Raw genomic sequence first — 20,807 nt, 5'->3', positions numbered from 1 at the left:
ATTTACTATGGCGTTTTAGATACTGTGGGTATTTCATGTTTTGCTGTGTTGTTGTGTGTCTTGTCTTTATGTCTGTCTGCTGGCTGTACAAACAATTGCCCCCCGGGGACAATAAAGTTACCTTGACCATGACCAGTTATGAAAGGGGGCATGGCTTAAGCATAGTGGGGCGGGCCAAACCATCACAAATTAATAAGGAACTCTCTGTTGAGTTCAATGATACCTCACACAAGACTCTACATCATACAGTTCATTAGCTGTGAAAGGGGGCGTGGCTTAAGCATAGAGGGCGGGCCAAACCATGACCAATGAAAACGGAACTCTCTGTTGAGAGCCGCTGTCGGCACTCGGGCCCTAAATATTAAATATAAGCATGCATGTGCTCAAAGCATAAATGCCACAGAATCAAGCGAACAGAAAGGACTTCACATTTACTGGACAAGACTATGCAAGAATTGGCATTAAGCATTCAAACCAAAGAAATATCCATTTAAAGTGCAGCAAATACAGTTTGTGTACATAAACTGCTTCAGATAGATATAAACATACAGTAGCTCTCTGAGGTAGATGATGGACAAGCTGATAAAAGTTACTGTGTTCCTCAGGCCTCCAAAATATGCTTCTGTAGCTTTCATTTCATTGCACGTGTTAAAGCCTTCTCTGACATAAAGTTAGTTTGACTCTATCTGCAAAGTAATCATAAATGCATCCTTCTCTGTGTCAGTTTAGGGTGACACTTCATGTCAATGACAAATAATCATGGCAGGCCAGCACAGCTGATGCTGAGGTCACTGTCAACAATTGACAACATATTACATAGACATTTGTTTAGTGCAACTTAAACCAGTCTTCATTTTACACCCTTCATTTTAGACTGATAGCAGTTACCCTTCAGAAACTCAGAACATTTACATTAATTTGTGTTGTTGTTTGGTTGTAGTGGTTTTAGGGAGGGAGGGTGGTTGGAGGCGGTGGCAGGCCAGCACAGCTGATGCTGAGGTCACTGTCAGTTCCAGTGGACGTGAAGGTGACAAAGCCCGGCTGGCTGCTGGTGATCTGGCTGTTGATCCAGGACTGGTATTGGGACACTCTGGTGTAGACTCCTGGGGTATTAGGCTGGGCACAACCATTTCCAAAACTTACGATTCCCCCCAGGATCCAGCGGCTGCCCTGCTTGCTCACCAGCGGACCACCTGAATCCCCCTTTAAGAAGAGAAACATTTAGGAGAGAAATCTTTGCAGAAGATTAAATCTGACACCAACAGAGGCGTAAAGATGTTTACCTGACAGGTGTCCTTCCCTCCAGCACTTAACCCAGCACAGATCATGTTGTTCGTGATTGAGCCCACACCATAGTCACAGTTACACTGTCTGTTCCCCATGATTGGCACATTCACCTCCATTAGGTTTACTGGGAGAGGAGGGTAAACTAAAGAGAAACAAATGCAGTAAATAAACAGCACATGTGATGGATTGAGTGTTTGATTACTACATCAGTAGGTCTATGAATCTAAAGGACCATGTCTTTGCCTTGTTCAAGGGTACAATCAGGAGTTTAAAGTTAAACAAAGTCAAACCAAAGGACAGGTCCACTACAACTTCAAAACAAAGAACTGAAACCTGCTAACCCTCTCACATTGACAGATCATAGACAGTGTTGCGATCTCTGCCTCCCCGGCGGCGTCTTGTTGGGGAAATGCGTATTTGTGGCACGTATGGGACAGGTGTGTTTTCGGGTAGTTAAAACAAAGAATAGCGTGGGGAATCAGTCTGAGTCTACGTTGGAATGACATAGCGCGAACGCGTCCACGCTCCAGCTGAAAACCAGCAAGCAAACTACCTTTTATGCCCGTGAATGTACCACTGTGAGTAATAAAGACTGAGTTCATTGCTGCAACCAACCGGCACCTCACTGTTTTGAGCTTCGGCTCTGTTAAACCCGGACCACTAGACGCCAAGTTACCTGCCACGGAGCAAAGGGATTAGTTTGAGACCAGCTCGCTCCCAACTACGGTTCAGAGCGTGGAGGGAACGAATAAAAGTAATGTTAGCATTGATCTTCTGATGCTGTTAAAGCTGTTTATGCTGTTTACATCACCTATTGAAGATTTCCATGAAATATGCTGTACATATTTATGTTCCCAAGTGGATGAATCCTAATTTTTCAGCCTACCACTGAATGTTTCCTCTCACCCCCTCTAATTTCTAAATTAATTTTAAAATCTATCTGGGAATATTTGACCACTAGTAACACTATGTTTTTACAAGTAAATCCCTGTTTAGTTTGTACCATGTATGAGGCAAGGGGCCAGGTGTAACTACATGCACCAACAAAGACAATGAAGAAGAAGACGGATTGCAACCAACAAACAAACTCTTTACTACAGAGGCTCTTTGCAGCAATTTAACTTTTGTATCGTGTGGCGTTTAATAAAATATTTTTTAAACTTAATGATATTTCTAAAACTCTGTTTTGTTGTTTTATGGGTAAACAAAGGTGGTACTCATTTTAGCATTTAAATGTCTGAGTAAACTCAGTTGTTTTCACCATTGTATTGAAAGAAAGAAATGTAACCTAGCTGCTCTCTGACCCACCTCCGGATGCAATGGCGCCAAAGCCGGTCACCCAGGAGCTAACGCCGCTGAAGAAGGTGCTGCCTGGAGCTGCCAGGCAGATCGGAACAAGGAAATCTGTGAAGGTCACCGGTGAGGAGAGCTGCAGGAGGCAGATGTCGTTGTCATAACTTATGGCGTTATAGTTAGGATTTACGATGACCTTTGTTACCGTCCGAGACACCCCATTGGGGTTGGGTCCCTGTAGACTCTGGAGACCCAGAGACACAGTCAGACTGGCTGGGATGCTAAAGAGAAACAAATCAGTGCAAAGAAGATAAGAGCAGAGCAGTTAAGCAAACACAAAAAACATTGCCTAAGAGAATCTGCCCCTTAGTGCTTACCTTGGGAAGCAGTGAGCAGCAGTCAGCACCCATTCACTGTTAATGAGGGATCCTCCACAGAAGTGTCCCCCAGATGTTTGCAGGCTGGCTTGCCAGGGCCAGTTACCCGGAGGGGCGTTCTGTCCTCCAACAATCCTGGTGTTGAGCCGAGTTATACCGCACACTGCAGAGAGACAGACAATAAGAACACAGTGAGCAATACTCCCCTCTCCCTGGATTACCACTGAGCACTGCTGGGATTATAAACTTTAACTGTTGGTTGAGGATTATGATCCTGGGATGCTCTCAGGTGTTTCTCATCCAACAGTCCTAAGTAACAGAGGAGAAACTATTCTTATTTCAGTTTAAGTCTACACATTTCATTGCTTTTACTGGGTTTGACAGTAAATACTAACAACCATGAAGATATAAACAAAACAACTAAAGTCCAACAACATGTTGACAGCCAGGTGAAAGTAAAGAAGTGTGCATAAAACTGACTTAACATCTAGTTGTGAGTGAGACTCTGAAAAATAGGAAACAAACACAAAATCACATTTAAAACATATTTATATTTACTGATGCCTAATGTGATCATTTGAAACCATAGAAATGAATAATTATAACCAAAGTCATTCAAACACAAATATTTTTTCTTCGTCATGAAGATGGTACTGTGATTATACAAGATAGAAGAGATAACATCTGATACTGTAACAGAGGCAAACTTTTATTACATTTTTTTATGAATGTGAACTATATGGAAATTATTTATTTTTCTTTGACTAAAAACTGTCCGAGTACTTAAAGGAGCACTCACCCATTCAGTATTGCTTCCATAAAGTTTGTGGGACTCACAAGACAACAACGTTACTTTAATCATTTTTGCTCTTGCATCACGTGTTGATCTTGATTTGATTATTTATTCATTTTATTCAATATCTAAATGTTATCGTTCATTTTCATATATATACTGTATATCTCATTCATATATATCTTTTTATAATGTTCTTGCTGATGTGTAGCAACTCAAACTAAACAGTGAGCCAAACTCTCTTTTATTATATGTGCAATATGTTTTACTGTACCTTATACAATTAAAGGTCATTGTGGGGTAAAAAAACAAACAGAAAAAAGTTCCAGCACAACCCCACCCAGTCTTAATTAATTATTATTATTAATTAAATCTTGACTGCAAAATTTAAAAAGTATGTCAAAAGTATTGATAGCATGAGACAAACACTAAGTATGCTGTTATTTATTTCTGTTATTTATGAGTGGTGTTGACATACAGTACAGTGCATGTCTTTCTCTTCCAACAGCCATACTGTCTTATTTTCTCGTTTTAACAGCTTAGCAGTGTTCCGTGCTGTCTGCTGTCCCATCAAACTGGTTTGACTGATAGGGGACATTTTTCTCTCAAAGCATGTCTTTTTATGCGTGCAACTGCCACATTGTGTGATGACAGGCAAGGGGTGAATGTTTATTGACTGTGTCTGCACCAACAGACGTCTGATGATGACTGACTGACAGTTTACAACACAACAATCCCAAAATGATGCTGTATGCTTATACTTCTACTGCAGTTACTGCTGCTCATCATATTACCACTACTACTGTTATATCTCCAGTCTCCGATGATGCTTTGATAAAACAGCCCAGCAGCAGAAGTTAAAGGGGAACTCAACTCATTTTACACATGAAGTTCAGTTTACTCTATAAGACTACTACCAAGCCTGCGAAAAACAATTGTATTATATGTAAGTATAAATTATAAATAACCATGATGATGGCCTAAGTTCGCCTACACACAACGTAAGTGAACGTATCACTAAATCACATCTTTCCTACATACAGTAGCATAAAGCATTTGCTGTGATGGATGACTAACACACATGTTCTTTCTTTTCCTCAGTAAAAGTTTTGCAATCAGGGACTTAACGTGTGTACCCTTAAACCCTGCAGCACACATTCCTCTGAGCAGTGATGAAACAAACCTGTGGTTGTAGGGAGGGTGGTTGTAGTGGTTGGAGGGAGGGTGGTTGTAGTGGTTGGAGGGAGGGTGGTTGGAGGGAGGGTGGTTGGAGGGAGGGTGGTTGGAGGCGGTGGCAGGCCAGCACAGCTGATCCTGAGGTCACTGTCAGTTCCAGTGGATGTAAAGGTGACAAAGCCCGGCTGGCTGCTGGTGATCTGGCTGTTGATCCAGGACTGATATTGGGACACTCTGGTGTAGACTCCTGGGGTATTAGGCTCGGCACAACCATTTCCAAAACTTACGATTCCCCCCAGGATCCAGCGGCTGCCCTGCTTGCTCACCAGCGGACTACCTGAATCCCCCTTTAAGAAGAGAAACATTTAGGAGAGAAATCTTTGCAGGAGATTAAATCTGACACAAACACAGGTGTAAAGATGTTTACCTGACAGGGGCCCTTCCCTCCAGCACTTAACCCGGCACAGATCATGTTGTTCGTGATTCGGCCCACACCATAATCGCAGTTACACTGTCTGTTCCCCACAATTGGCACATTCACCTCCATTAGGTTTACTGGGAGAGGAGGGTAAACTAAAGAGAAACAAATACAGTAAATAAACAGCACATGTGATGAATTGAGTGTTTGATTACTACACCAGTAGGTCTATGAATCTAAAGGACCATGTCTTTGCCCATTAAAGGTACAATCAGGAGTTTAAAGTTAAACAAAGTCAAACCAAAGGACAGGTCCACTACAACTTCAAAACAAAGAACTGAAACCTGCTAACCCTCTCACATTGACAGATCATAGACAGTGTTGCAATCTCTGCCTCCCCCTGGCGGCTTGTTGGGGAAATGCATATGTGTGACGTAGTGAAACAGGTGTGTTCTGGGTAGTAAAAACAAAGTATAGCGTGGGAATCAGTCTGAGTCTACGGTGCGAATGTTATAGTAACGCAGTCCACGCTCCAGCCGAACACTACCAAGCAAAGTACCTTTTATGCCCGTGAATGTACCACTGTGAGTAATAAAGACTGAGTTCATTGCTGCAACCAACCGACGCCTCACTGTTTTGAGCTTCGGCTCTGTTAACCCGGACCACTAGACGCAAGTTACCTGCCACGAGCCAAGGGATTAGTTTGAGACCAGCTCGCTCCCAACTACGGTTCAGAGTGTGGAGGGGACGAATAAAAGTAATGTTAGCATTGATCTTCTGATGCTGTTAAAGCTGTGTATGCTGTTTACATCACCTATTGAAGATTTCCATGAAATATGCTGTAAATATTTATGTTCCCAAGTGGATGAATCCTAATTTTTCAGCCTACCACTGAATGTTTCCTCTCATCCCCTCTAATTTCTAAATTAATTTTAAAATCTATTTGGGAATTTTTGACCACTAGTAACACTATGTTTTTTTCAAAATTGACTTTTGGAAAAAAAAATTTTTTTTATGAAGATAACAAATTCAACACTTTGTTAGACCTAAAGGAGACACACAGTGTGATTTGGTGAGAAACGTAACTTTTAAACTCCACAGGTGAAAATTTAGTGACCTTTCCTCGAGCACCATCACCAGAACAAACTCTTTACTACAGAGGCTCTTTGCAGCAATTTAACTTTTGTATCGTGGGGTGTTTTATAAAATATTTTTAAACTTAATGATATTTCTAAAACTTTGTTTTGTTGCTTTATGGGTAAAGGAAGGTGGTACTCATTTTAGCATTTAAATGTCTGAGTAACCTCAGTTGTTGTCACCATTGTATTGAAAGAAAGAAATGTAACCTAGCTGCTTTCTGACCCACCTCCGGATGCAATGGCGCCAAAGCCGGTCACCCAGGAGCTAACGCCGCTGAAGAAGGTGCTGCCTGGAGCTGCCAGGTAGATCGGAACAATGAAATCTGTGAACGTCACTGGTGAGGAGAGCTGCAGGAGGCAGATGTCGTTGTCACCAATCATGTAGTCAAAGTTAGGATTTACGATGATCTTTGTTACCGTCCGAGACACCCCATTGGGGTTGGGTCCCTGTAGACTCTGGAGACCCAGAGACACAGTCAGACTGGCTGGGATGCTAAAGAGAAACAAAACAGTGCAAAGAAGTTAAGAGCAGAGCAGTTAAGCAAACACAAAAAACATCGCCTAAGAGAATCTGCCCCTTAGTGCTTACCTTAAGAAGCAGTTAGCAGCAGTCACCACCCATTGACTGTTAATGAGGGATCCTCCACAGAAGTGGCTCCCAGATGTTTGCAGGCTGGCTTGCCAGGGCCAGTTACCCGGAGGGGCGTTCTGTCCTCCAACAATCCTGGTGTTGAGCCGAGTTTTACCGCACACTGCAGAGAGACAGACAATAAGAACACAGTGAGCAATACTCCCCTCTCCCTGGATTACCACTGAGCACTGCTGGGATTATAAACTTTAACTGTTGGTTGAGGATTATGATCCTGGGATGCTCTCAGGTGTTTCTAATCCAACAGTCCTAAGTAACAGAGGAGAAACTATTCGTATTTCAGTTTAAGTCTACACATTTCATTGCTTTTACTGGGTTTGAAAGCAAATACTAACAACCATGAAGATATAAACAAAACAACTAAAGTCCAACAACATGTTGACAGCCAGGTGAAAGTAAAGAAGTGTGCATAAAACTGACTTAACATCTAGTTGTGAGGGAGACTCTGAAAAATAGGAAACAAACACAAAATCACATTTAAAACATATTTATATTTACTGATGCCTAATGTGATCATTCGTAACCATAGAAATAAAAATTGATAAGTAAACTCATTCAAACACAAATATTTTTTCTTTGTCAAGAAGATGGTACTGTGATTATACAAGATAGAAGAGATAACATCTGATACTGTAACAGAGGTAAACTTTGATTTTATTTTTTTTATGAATGTGAACTATGTGGAAATTATCTATTTTTCTTTGACTAAAATGTGTCCGAGTACTTAAAGGAGCACTCACCCATTCAGTATTGCTTCCATAAAGTTTGTGGGACTCACAAGACAGCCTTACTTTTATTATTTTTGCTCTTGCATCACGTGTTGATCTTGATTTGAGTTTTTATATATTTTATTCAATATCTAAATGTTATCGTTCATTTTTTTCGTTCATATACTGTATATCTCATTAATATATATATTTGTATTTGTTTTATTATATGTGCAATATGTTTTACTGTACCTTATAAAATGAAAGTTCATTGTGGGGTAAAAAAAACAACAACAAAAAAGTTCCAGTACAACCCCACCCAGTCTTAATTAATTATTATTATTTTTAATTAAATCTTAACTCTGCAAAATTTAAAAAGTATGTCAAAAGTATTGATAGCATGAGACAAACACTAAGTATGCTGTTATTTATTTCTATTATTTATGAGTAGGGCTGTCAATCGATTAAAATAAATTAACTAATTAATTGCACAATTTGCTGTAATTAATCGCGATTAATCGCTTTTTTAAATTGGGACTGAAGCTTGTAATAATGGATATTTAAATGCTAAATCACTTAACTTTGCAAATATGAAGAAAAAAACAAACAAGGAAAGGTTCTGCTAAGTTCAGAATGTTTAATATCTTTCAGAACAACAGCAGCAACAATTTGGCTTAGTCCTGCTGAAGGCTGCTGGAAACTGGAAATAGCTAGAAACTGTCCGACTTGAGAGCAGATTTTTGTCACCGCCCCCGGCTGCTGTCGCTGTCAGTACCCGATCCGTTCCACCTGCACAATCTGTTCTGCGCATGTGCAAGATGACACGTATGCCATGACGTAGGCGCAGATGATAATGCTGCGTTCATTCCACCACCACCTTGGAATAACGGCACCGCTTCCACCTGCACGATCCTCCACCGGGAAGCTAACGTTAGTTTAGCTAACGGTTAATTCGGCTAACCGCTAGCTGAGACAGCATGTAAACTTTAAAAGACCCTCAAAATAAAACTTGAAAATAAACGTTAACATATATAACAGCTGTTACGTCAGTTCTACTTTACTTGTGCTCATTTAAAATACAATCACTCAATACTTGTCTTTATTGTTATTACTGTAATGTCTTAATTTAGCTGTAGCCTGCTTTTCCCATTAAGTTTAATTTAACGTTATTTTAGACTGAATCTAGCTGCAGAAACAACGTAACCAGTGGGGCGGTGCCTGTTATTTCGAGGTGGCCTGAACGCTGCATTATCATCTGCGCCTACGTCATGGCATACGTGTCATCTTGCACATGCGCAGAACGGATTGTGCAGGTGGAACGGATCGGGTACTGACAGCCGCCTGCTCTCGTCTACTTTACAGGCGAGGCGCAGTTCATCTCCAATGAGTCTATGTTCAGTCGGCGGCAGGGCAGTCGGGACTCACCCGGAAATGGCGAGCGGAATGAGGTGACTAGTCTCTCAAAATCTGACGAAAATCTTATAAACTGACCTTTGTTGAGCTGAAATAAAGACAGATTCAGCAACTGCAAGGCCTATTTCTCGCTTAAAATGTTTTCAGAAACATGTTTCAGTGAACTATTTTAGTACAATATGAGATCGTATTCTGAACGGCCGCCATGACAGTCTGGCTCTCAATATCCGGAGAAAACAAACCCATGTGACGCGTTCGTCCAATCAGCTGCCAGTTTTCATTACTTGGGCAACAATACAGAGTAGCGCCGCCTGCTGTTATGTAGACGTATTACGTTTCTCAGCCGCCACATGAAGTAAACAAACACAGCTGCGTTAATTTCGTTAATTTTTTTTAACGAGTTAAATATTAAAAAATTAACGCAAAAATTAACGCGTTAATTTTGACAGCCCTATTTATGAGTGGTGTTGACATACAGTGCAGTGCATGTCTTTCTCTTCCAACAGCTATACTGTCTTATTTTCTCGTTTTAACAGCTTAGCAGTGTTCCGTGCTGTCTGCTGTCCCATCAAACTGGTTTGACTGATAGGGGACATTTTTCTCTCAAAGCATGTCTTTTTATGTGTGCAACTGCCACATTGTGTGATGACAGGCAAGGGGTGAATGTTTATTGACTGTGTCTGCACTGACAGACGTCTGATGATCACTGACTGACAGTTTACAACACAACAATCCCAAAATGATGCTGTATGCTTATACTTCTACTGCAGTTACTGCTGCTCATCATATTACCACTACTACTGTTATATCTCCAGTCTCCGATGATGCTTTGATAAAACAGCCCAGCAGCAGAAGTTAAAGGGGCACTCAACTCATTTTACACATGAAGTTCAATTTAAGACTACCAAGCCTGCAAAAAACAATTGTATTATATGTAAATATAAATTATAAATAACCATGATGATGGCCTACACTTCAACAGTAAGTGAACGTATCACTAAAGCACATCTTTCCTACATACAGTAGCATAAAGCATTTGCTGTGATGGATGACTAACACAGATGTTCTTCTTTTCCTCAGTAAAAGTTTTGCAATCAGGGACTTAACGTGTGTACCCTGAAACCCTGCAGCACACATTCCTCTGAGCAGTGATGAAACAAACCTGTGGTTGTAGGGAGGGTGGTTGTAGTGGTTGGAGGGAGGGTGGTTGTAGTGTTTGTAGGGAGGGTGGTTGTAGTGTTTGTAGGGAGGGTGGTTGTAGTGGTTGGAGGGAGGGTGGTTGTAGGGAGGGTGGTTGTAGTGTTTGTAGGGAGGGTGGTTGTAGTGGTTGGAGGGAGGGTGGTTGTAGGGAGGGTGGTTGGAGGGACGGTGGTTGGAGGCGGTGTGAGGCCAGCACAGCTGATGCTGAGGTCACTGTCAGTTCCAGTGGACGTGAAGGTGACAAAGCCCGGCTGGCTGCTGGTGATCTGGCTGTTGATCCAGGACTGGTATTGGGACACTCTGGTGTAGACTCCTGGGGTATTAGGCTCGGCACAACCATTTCCAAAACTTACGATTCCCCCCAGGATCCAGCGGCTGCCCTGCTTGCTCACCAGCGGACCACCTGAATCCCCCTTTAAGAAGAGAAACATTTAGGAGAGAAATCTTTGCAGGAGATTAAATCTGACACCAACACAGGCGTAAAGATATTTACCTGACAGGAGTCCTTCCCTCCAGCACTAAACCCAGCACAGATCATGTTGTTCGTGATTCGGCCCACACCATAGTCACAGTTACACTGTCTGTTCCCCACGATTGGCACATTCACCCCCATTAGGTTTTCTGGGACAGGAAGGGGATCTAAAGAGAAACAAATACAGCAAATAAACAGCACATGAATGATGTGATGAATTGATTGTTTGATTACTTAGGTCTATGAATCTAAAGGACCATGTATTTGCCCATTAAAGGTACAATTAGGAGTTTAAAGTCAAACAAAGTCAAACCAAAGGACAGGTCCACTACAACTTCAAAACAAAGAACTGAAACCTGCTAACCCTCTCACATTGACAGATCATAGACAGTGTTGCAATCTCTGCCTCCCCCTGGTGGCTTGTTGGAGAAATGCGTATGTGTGACATAGTGAGACAGGTGTGTTCTGGGTAGTAAAAACAAAGTATAGCGTGGGAATCAGTCTGAGTCTACGGTGCAAATGTAATAGTAACGCAGTCCACGCTCCAGCCGAACGCTACCAAGCAAAGTACCTTTTATGCCCGTGAATGTATACCACTTATAAAATAAAGCCCATGTTCATTGCTGCAACCAACCGATGCCTCACCGTTTTGAGCTTCGGCTCTGTTAACCCAGACCACTAGACGCAAGTTACCTGCCACGAGCCAAGGGATTAGTTTGAGACCAGCTCGCTCCCAACTACGGTTCAGAGCGTGGAGAGGACGAATAAAAGTAATGTTAGCATTGATCTTCTCATGCTGTTAAAGCTGTTTATGCTGTTTACATCACCTATTGAAGATTTCCATGAAATATGCTGTACATATTTATTTTCCCAAGAGGATAAATCCTAATTTTTCAGCTGACCACTGACTGTTTCCTCTAACCTTCTCTAATTGGAATTTTTGACCACTAGTAACACTATGTTTTCACAAGTAAATCCCTGTTTAGTTTGTACCATATACGAACGCAAGGGGCCAGGTGTAGCTTCATGCACCAACAAAGACAATGAAGAAGAAGACGGATTGCAACTGAACATGGATGAAAACAATTTGAAATGTTTTTTTCAAAATCGGCTTTTGGAAATGTTTAAAAAAAAAAATTATGAATATGACACATTGAACACTTTGTTAGACCTAAAGGAAACACACAGTGTGATTTGGTGAGAAACTTAACTTTTAAACTTAACCAAGAAAACTCCACAGGTAAGTTAACCTTTCCTTGAGCACCATCATCACAACAAACCCTTTACTGAGCCAAAACCTCCTCTCTCTAACTCAGACCACAATACAATACACCTAATCCCTTCTTATAAATCTGTTTTTAAGTCAAATAAACCAGAACATAAGATTGTTAATGTGTGGACAGATGACTCCGTTGAGACTTTAAAGGGGTGTTTTTTTATGTGTACAGACTGGTCTATATTTCATGCATTAGAGCTTGATGATGCTACTGAAACAACAACTGATTATATAAAATTCTGCTTTGACAATGTGGTAGAGAAGAAAAATATTATTGTTTACCCCAACAATAAAACTTACATTACAAAAGAGATTAAAAACTGCATAAATCGGAAAAAGCAAGCCTTTAGAAACAAAGATAAGGCAGCATTGTTAGTTGTTCAAAAAGAGCTCAAACAGCTCCTCAGAAATACAAGAGAACAACATAGGCAAACCATAGAAAACAGTATACAAACATCAAATACTAAAAAACTGTGGACTACTATGAATCGGTCACTAACATGAACCCTTCAAAACAAACAATTATCGCAGTAGATGAATTACAAAGGGCAAATGAGCTGAATGACTTTTTTCATGAGGTTCGAGTCAGAAAATTCCTCCCAGGAGCTGGACAGTGTGTGGCAATCTATGCCTGATAATGATTACACCCGCTGGTTGGAAGTGGATCCAGGCAGCGTTCAGCGCCTCTTTAAAAAGGTGTGCACCAATAAGTCAACAGGCCCAGATGGAATACCAGCTTTTCTGCTTAAAAACTGTGCAGAGGAACTAACACCAGCATGGTGTCCCATATTCCAACGGTCTCTGGACACGCACACTGTTCCAGCTTTATGGAAGAAATCCATTGTAACACCAGTCCCTAAAAAGCCCGCCGCCTCAGTGAATAATGACTTTCGTCCCATAGCTTTGACCCCTATTGTAATGAAATGCCTTGAGAAAATTGTAGTGTCCCAGCTTAAGGCAGAGGTTGAGCCGGTGTTGGACACGTGGCAATTTGCCTATAAACATGAACGCAGTACTGAAGATGCCATCCTCTGCATTTCGCATCTTACTTCTAAACATCTTGAGGATACAAAAGCCTATTCTAGAATATTATTTGTTGATTTCAGTTCAGCATTTAATACTGTGCAACCTTATCTGCTTTTAAAGAAATTGAATAATATGCATGTCAACCCTGCCCTGATTAAATGGTTTTATTCTTTTTTGATTAATAGGACACAACAGGTGAAAGTTAACGGCACGCTGTCAGAGGTTAAACATAGCAATATGGGGGTCCCACAAGGTTCTGTGGTATCACCCATACTTTTTACATTGTATACCAATGACTGTAGGACAGTACACCCAAATAACTATATTATAAAATTTGCAGATGATACTGCAATTTTGAGCCTTCTTCAGAAGGACATAAATCCGTCTGTGTACCATGATGAGATAGACACATTTATTAAGTGGTGTGACACCAATCATCTTATCTTAAATGTCACAAAAACACAGGAGATGATCCTTGACCCAAGGCAAGTGATTGACCATGAGCCGGTTGTCATAAAAAATCAGAAACTTAGGTGTCCACATAGACAATCTTCTCTGCTGGAAAACACACATTGACCATCTGTGTAATAAATTGCAGCAGAGATTATACTTTTTAAGGCGACTGAGACTGTATGGAGTAAGCAGCCAGATCATGCTCATGTTCTACCGGGCGATTCTGGAGAGCATTATTAGATATGGAATTACAGCATGGTTTGGCAACTTAACAGTGCAGCTAAAAAGCAGGCTGGTCATCACACACAAGGCAGCTATGAGGATAATAGGGAGGAAAGAGTACAAGCCCATACAGAGCCTGTATGAGCAAGCAGTCAGAAAACAAGCTGAAAGAATCACCGTAGACTCACTACACCCTCTCTTCCCTGAATATGAACTTCTGCCATCAGGCAGAAGATTCCGTGTGCCAAGATGTAAAACAAACAGACTAAAGTTATCATTTATTCCAACTTCTGTCAAGCTGCTGAACTCCAATAGTAAATCTTAGACCAGCAGAGCAGGGGTGCAGTAAATACCCCAGCCATTTTTGCACTTTGCACTTTAATTATTACAGTTAATTCTCAGGATGTTGTGCTTTCTGTGCTGTCATGTGTGTCCTTTTGTCTTTTGTGCTTTTGTGTCCTTGTGTCTCAGGACGCTGTGCTGATCTCACTTTTATGTTGATTTTATTTTACTTTATTTTACTGTATTTAACTTGAGAATGTTTTTATGTTACATATTGTCTGTGTTGTGAAGCAACGGATGTGGCACTGTGTCCAAGACAAATTTCCCCTCGGGGACAATAAAGTGTATTCTATTCTATTCTACTACAGAGGCTCTTTGCAGCAATTTATCTTTTGTAACGTGGGGTGTTCAATAAAATATTTTTTAAATGTAATGATATCTCTAAAACTCTGTTTTGTTGCTTCATGGGTAAAGGAAGGTGGTACTCATTTTAACATTTAAATGTCTGAGTAAACTCAGTTGTTGTCACCATTGTATTGAAAGAAAGAAATGTAACCTAGCTGCTTTCTGACCCACCTCCAAGTGCAATGTTGCCCCAGCCGGTCACCCAGGAGCTAACGCCGCTGAAGAAGGTGCTGCCTGGAGCTGCCAGGCAGATCGGAACAATGAAATCTGTGAAGGTCACCGGTGAGGAGAGCTGCAGGAGGCAGATGTCGTTGTCATTAGCTATGGCGTTATAGTTAGGATTTACGATGACCTCTGTTACCGTCCGAGACACCCCATTGGGGTTGGGTCCCTGTAGACTCTGGAGACCCAGAGACACAGTCAGACTGGCTGGGATGCTAAAGAGAAACAAAACAGTGCAAAGAAGTTAAGAGCAGAGCAGTTAAGCAAACACAAAAACCATCGCCTAAGAGAATCTGCCCCTTGGTGCTTACCTTGGGAAGCAGTGAGCAGCAGTCACCACCCATTGACTGTTAATGAGGGATCCTCCACAGAAGTGGCTCCCAAATGTTTGCAGGCTGGCTTGCCAGGGCCAGTTACCCGAGGCGGGGCTTCTCGTCCTCAACAATCCTGGTGTGGGTAGTTATACCGCACACTGCAGAGAGACAGACAATAAGAACACAGTGAGCAATACTCCCCTCTCCCTGGATTACCACTGAGCACTGCTGGGATTATAAACTTTAACTGTTGGTTGAGGATTATGATCCTGGGATGCTCTCAGGTGTTTCTAATCCAACAGTCCTAAGTAACAGAGGAGAAACTATTCGTATTTCAGTTTAAGTCTACACATTTCATTGCTTTTACTGGGTTTGACAGTAAATACTAACAACCATGAAGATATAAACAAAACAACTAAAGTCCAACAACATGTTGACAGCCAGGTGAAAGTAAAGAAGTGTGCATAAAACTGACTTACCATCTAGTTGTGAGTGAGACTCTGAAAAATAGGAAACAAACACATAATCACATTTAAAACATATTTATATCTACTGATGCCTAATGTGATCATTTCAAACCATAAACACAAATGTGGTCATTCAAACACAAATATTTTTTCTTCGTCATGAAGATGGTACTGTGATTATACAAGATAGAAGAGATAACATCTGATACTGTAACAGAGGCAAACTTTGATTTTATTTTTTTATAAATGTGAACTATGTGGAAATTATTTATTTTTCTTTGACTAAAACTGTCAGAGTACTTAAAGGAGCACTCACCCAATCAGTATTGCTTCCATAAAGTTTGTGGGACTCACAAGACAACAACGTTACTTTCATTATTTTTGCTCTTAAATGACATGTTGATCTTGATTTGATTATTTATTTATTTTATTCAATATCTAAATGTTATTGTTCATTTTCATATATATACTGTATATCTCATTCATATATTACGGTGGCCGGGAAGTGCAATGCAACATTACAAAGAATGAAACACTTTTACATTTTGGAAAACAAATTTACATTTTGGAAAACAAATTAACATTTTGGAAAACAAAATAACATTTTAGAAAACAAATTTACATTTTCGAAAACAAATTTACATTTTAGAAAACAAATTAACAAGATGCAAAACACTTTTACCAGTCCCGAAACAAATTTACAAATGACAGATTCTTCACGGAAAGGGAATGTACCACATACCGGAAGTGATGAGGTGTTGTTGGTGAGCGCAGTCAATTTGTGTTGTTGTGAGTGAGTATATGGCGTGAATGAAGTTTATGGTGACTTTACGTGTGGTCGGTGTTTGGAGTTTTTATATGACGCGGACCTGACGGAAACACAGGGAACGTATCGACAGCCGCGGCCGGATCGAAGCTACAGCAGGGGGGCAGCTGAGTCCGTCTGCAGCTGCAGGACCTGGAGCTCACTGCCCATTCCTGGGAGCCAAAACCGACACCACGCAGCTGGAGACCCAGGCCGTATTGCTGGGCCCGCTGGAGGGAAGGGAAGCCCGGGAGAATCAGATCCAGGACTGAACGGAGCGGACTGTCACAGCCTGCTGAAGTTTAAATCACAGGTTTCCTAAAGGGAGTCTGGCGGGACTCGGACTGTGGACGACGAAACACGACTTAAAGTCTCGTTAAATAAATAAATACATGCAGAAATAAATGAATCATTAGTGGGGGGTGAGCCTGGACATTTCAGTCTGTTTAAACTTCACTTTGAAGCAGAACCTCTTAGTTCAGAAGGGTGAAGTTTCCGTTTGTACTCATATCTGTGAACTGATTATAATAAATATTCTTTGTATTAACACATTAATTAGTCTCTTTGTCTTTTTGTTTAAAAAAACTAGAACATCGCATGAGATTTTGACGATTTATAGTGATTTTATTTCCGTTAGACCTTTGCCTACATTGACGCTGATGCATTAAGGACGGCCCATAGACAGTATATAAGGCAGTGCCTCCCCTGTTCCAAGATGGCGGCTCTATTGACGCATTCGATCCATAACTGCCGTAGTCAAGGCGACATGTATACAAAACCTCATCACTTCCGGTATGTGGTACATTCCCTTTCCGTGAAGAATCTGTCATTTGTAAATTTGTTTCGGGACTGGTAAAAGTGTTTTGCATCTTGTTAATTTGTTTTCGAAAATGTAAATTTGTTTTCTAAAATGTTATTTTGTTTTCCAAAATGTAAATTTGTTTTCTAAAATGTAAATTTGTTTTCGAAAATGTTATTTTGTTTTCGAAAATGTAAATTTGTTTTCTAAAATGTTATTTTGTTTTCCAAAATGTAAATTTGTTTTCTAAAATGTTATTTTGTTTTCCAAAATGTAAATTTGTTTTCCAAAATGTAAATTTGTTTTCTAAAATGTAAATTTGTTTTCTAAAATGTTATTTTGTTTTCCAAAATGTAAATTTGTTTTCTAAAATGTTATTTTGTTTTCCAAAATGTAAAAGTGTTTCATTCTTTGTAATGTTGCATTGCACTTCCCGGCCACCGTAATATATATCTTTTTATGTTTTTTTATATGTGTATGTATATATATGTTTTACTGTACCTTAAAAAATGTAAGTTCATTTTGGGATTAAAAAATAAACAGAAAAAAGTTCCAGTACAACCCCACCCAGTCTTAATTAATTAAACAGGCAAGGGGTGAATGTTTATTGACTGTGTCTGCACCGACAGACATCTGATGATCACTGACTGACAGTTTACAACACAACAATCCCAAAATGATGCTCCATCACGAACTGACGTGAGACTGGGTTGGCTAATACTTCTACTGCGGTTAATGCTGCTCATCATATTACCACTACTACTGTTATCTCCAGTCTCCGATGATGCTTTGATAAAACATCCCAGCAGCAGAAGTTAAAGGGGCACTCAACTCATTTTACACATGAAGTTCAATTTACTCTATAAGACTACTACCAAGCCTGTGAAAAACAATTTTATTATATGTAAATATAAATTATAAATAACCGTGATGATGGCCTACACTTCAACAGTAAGTGAACGTATCACTAAATCACATCTTTCCTACATACTGTGGCATAAAGCATTTGCTGTGATGGATGACTACAGACGTTTTGCAATCAGGGACTTAACGTTTGTACCCTGAAACCCGGCAGCACACATTCATCTGAGCAGTGATGAAACAAACCTGTGGTGACCACAAAACTCCCTGAACCAGTTCGAGATGCTGTAATCTGTCAAATCCAGTAAGTTACAAGAGCATACGGCAGACTTAAAACTCTCAGCTCTGCAACGACTTAAAACGTATTAAAATCTATTGAAGGTGTGAGCATGCAATATATGTGTCTCATCTGCTTCATCAAGATGGTCTGTCAGTCAACAGATAATTCACAGGCGTGATGTCGACTAAATTATACCCACATTACACACATCTTAAAACTGCAGAAATGTAATTATTTTTTCTTTACACTAAATATAGAATTGAATTATTACAATGCATGTGAATTTTAAAGATACTGATACTGTGAGGCTGTGTCCGTTTTTATGACTTTATAACAGATTCATTTCTTTGGTTGTTTTGACCTCCTAGAAACATTATAAACAGACACGATAACTTTTGGACTCTTGGAGTTTTAGAGAATTTACTTGACCTGGACACTCCTAAATTTGATCACTTTCATACATTTTACATCTTTTGCACTTCTTAAGTTCTTTTAATCTACCGTGTTTCTACTGATTTTATTTTATAAATGGTCCTATTTAGTTATATAATAAAGCACTTTGTGCTTGTCTGTGTGTCAGAAATGTTCTGTATAAATAAACTTGCCATGCCTTTTATTCATGCATACTTTGAATCGTGCACTCAGTGTGACAGGATCACAGAGTTGGTGAGCTTTTGATCCCCAAGTACTTTTTATTTACTTCAAAAGTAGTATTTTGAATACAGGACTTGCACTCGTTTTACTTCACTACTTATTAACTTAATTCATTACAATATTTGACTTCCTCCTCAGTGTGCTTCCACTCAGGAGATCTCAAACATGATTGGTTCAGGTGTGTGCAGTGAGGAGGGTCCTTACCGTGTGTCAGGAGAGTCAGCAGAGCCACCGCACCGATCACCTTGTAGAGAGCCATACCTGTAAGTACATGCCATCAGATCTACTCCGGCATTAAATAATCTTCTTGTGCCCTCCCCCTTCCCCTCTCTCTGTACCTCCCACACAGTAACACAAACATTGTTACCTGTCCAAAGACTCGCCCCAACCCCTCACCACAACCCACCTGTTTAACCTGATATCAAACATGTCCTCTCTAGGCTACAGTAACTACATTCACACTAGTACTGTTCTTATTATGTATTTTTATTTAATGCCACGTTATGGTTATAATCCACTTGTACATTCACAGGAAAATGTTTTTTTTTTTAACATTTATTTCACATCTGTAGTAACTAAAAGCATAGAAAATGAATGTATAAAATGCAATGAATTGTTACAAATGAAACGTTCTGACTGATGAGCTCTTATAAAAATCTGTGTTGTTTCTCAGTCAAAGAGACATTTCTCCTCTAAACTTCTCCCATTTCATTTCCTATTTATATATTTCACATTTTACAAAAAGAATCAAAGATTGGAGAAAAGTCCAGAAAGTGAAAACTGATTTGTCTATCAGATCTTAGTTTCTTCTTCTTCTTCTTCTTCTTCTTCTTCTTCTTCTTCTTCTTCTTCTTCTTCTCTTCCATCAGACGGCCCCTCAGATTTGTCTGGTGACCCTTTGGAGTGGCCTGAGCCCTCGGTTGGGAACCACTGGACCAAACTATGTAACTGTACTATGTAACTGTAGATGAAGTTTTTAAAGTAGCTCCACCAGCTACAACAGTAACATGCTGCTCTCACGTTGATGCTTCAGTATTAATATCTAATAATGTCACATAGAATCAGATATCAGTCACAGAGACACTTCACTACGTGTACTTTTACTGCATGGTGCCGAGAAAACTTCTGTACTTTTACTGCTGATACTTTGAATGCATTTTACTGACTTTTTATATAGGACTTTGAATGAAGGACTTTTACCTGTAATAATTTTTTTTTATATTACTATATCAATACTTTTACAGAACTAAATAAATACTTGTTCAGCCACTGTTTAAAGCACTTGATGAGTTCCAGTCAATGCATATACAGGGAGGCTTATACCTCGACACAGGGTTCGAGTCCGACCTGAGACGATTTCCTTAATGTCTTCCCCCTCTCTCTCACCTAGCTGTCCTATCAATTCAAGGCGAAAAAAAAAAATCTTAAAAAAAAAAAAGGATTTACACAGTGGTGGCAGAAATGCCCTGATCTTTTTATTTAAGTAGAAGTAGTACTACCACATTGTAGAAATACTTTACAAGTAAAGGTCCTGCATTTAAATACAAAAGTACTATTAGCTAAAATTACTTAAAGCATCAACAGTAAAAGTACTCATTATTTAGCAGTGCCCCGGGTTCGCATCCGACCCGTGGCCCTTTGCTGCATGTCATCTCTTCTCTCCCCGCTTTCCTCTTTAGTCGTACTATCAAATAAATAGCATTAAAAAAGATGGCCAAGGTGGAGCTCATTTTGAACTGCTTTTAAACCTGTTTAATATTTCATTTATAAAATGCATCATATTTTATTTCTTGATCATATGTTTTAAAGCTACACTG

The 20,807-nt window shown here is 40.0% G+C and overlaps 1 protein-coding gene across 1 annotated transcript; it reads right to left on the bottom strand.

The window, feature by feature from the left end:
- Nucleotides 1–405: 405 nt before the first annotated feature.
- LOC120575275 (transmembrane protease serine 9-like) lies at nucleotides 406–19,249 on the bottom strand. Its single transcript, XM_039825994.1, has 10 exons — nucleotides 19,195–19,249; nucleotides 15,604–15,624; nucleotides 7,073–7,235; nucleotides 6,711–6,976; nucleotides 5,354–5,499; nucleotides 4,934–5,273; nucleotides 2,958–3,120; nucleotides 2,596–2,861; nucleotides 1,284–1,429; nucleotides 406–1,203 (listed from the first exon to the last, which is right to left on the bottom strand). The coding sequence occupies exons 1-10, from the start codon at nucleotides 19,247–19,249 to the stop codon at nucleotides 946–948; spliced, it is 1,824 nt and encodes a 607-aa protein (XP_039681928.1). The 3' UTR covers nucleotides 406–945.
- Nucleotides 19,250–20,807: the final 1,558 nt, after the last annotated feature.

The sequence above is a fragment of the Perca fluviatilis genome, chromosome 15 (genome assembly GCF_010015445.1).
Source record: "Perca fluviatilis chromosome 15, GENO_Pfluv_1.0, whole genome shotgun sequence".
In the NCBI taxonomy this organism is placed as follows: Eukaryota; Metazoa; Chordata; class Actinopteri; order Perciformes; family Percidae; genus Perca; species Perca fluviatilis.
This window is presented reverse-complemented; position numbering and strand designations above follow the sequence as displayed.

Coding starts and splice junctions, on each gene's coding strand:
- LOC120575275 (XM_039825994.1), bottom strand. CDS start 19,249: ATGGCTCTCTACAAGGTGATCGGTGCGGTGGCTCTGCTGACTCTCCTG. Junction 3,121..4,933: donor CACCCTCCCTACAACCACAG/GTTTGTTTCATC, acceptor GTCTCTCTGCAG/TGTGCGGTATAACTCGGCTC. Junction 1,204..1,283: donor GAGGGAAGGACACCTGTCAG/GTAAACATCTTT, acceptor CTCTTCTTAAAG/GGGGATTCAGGTGGTCCGCT.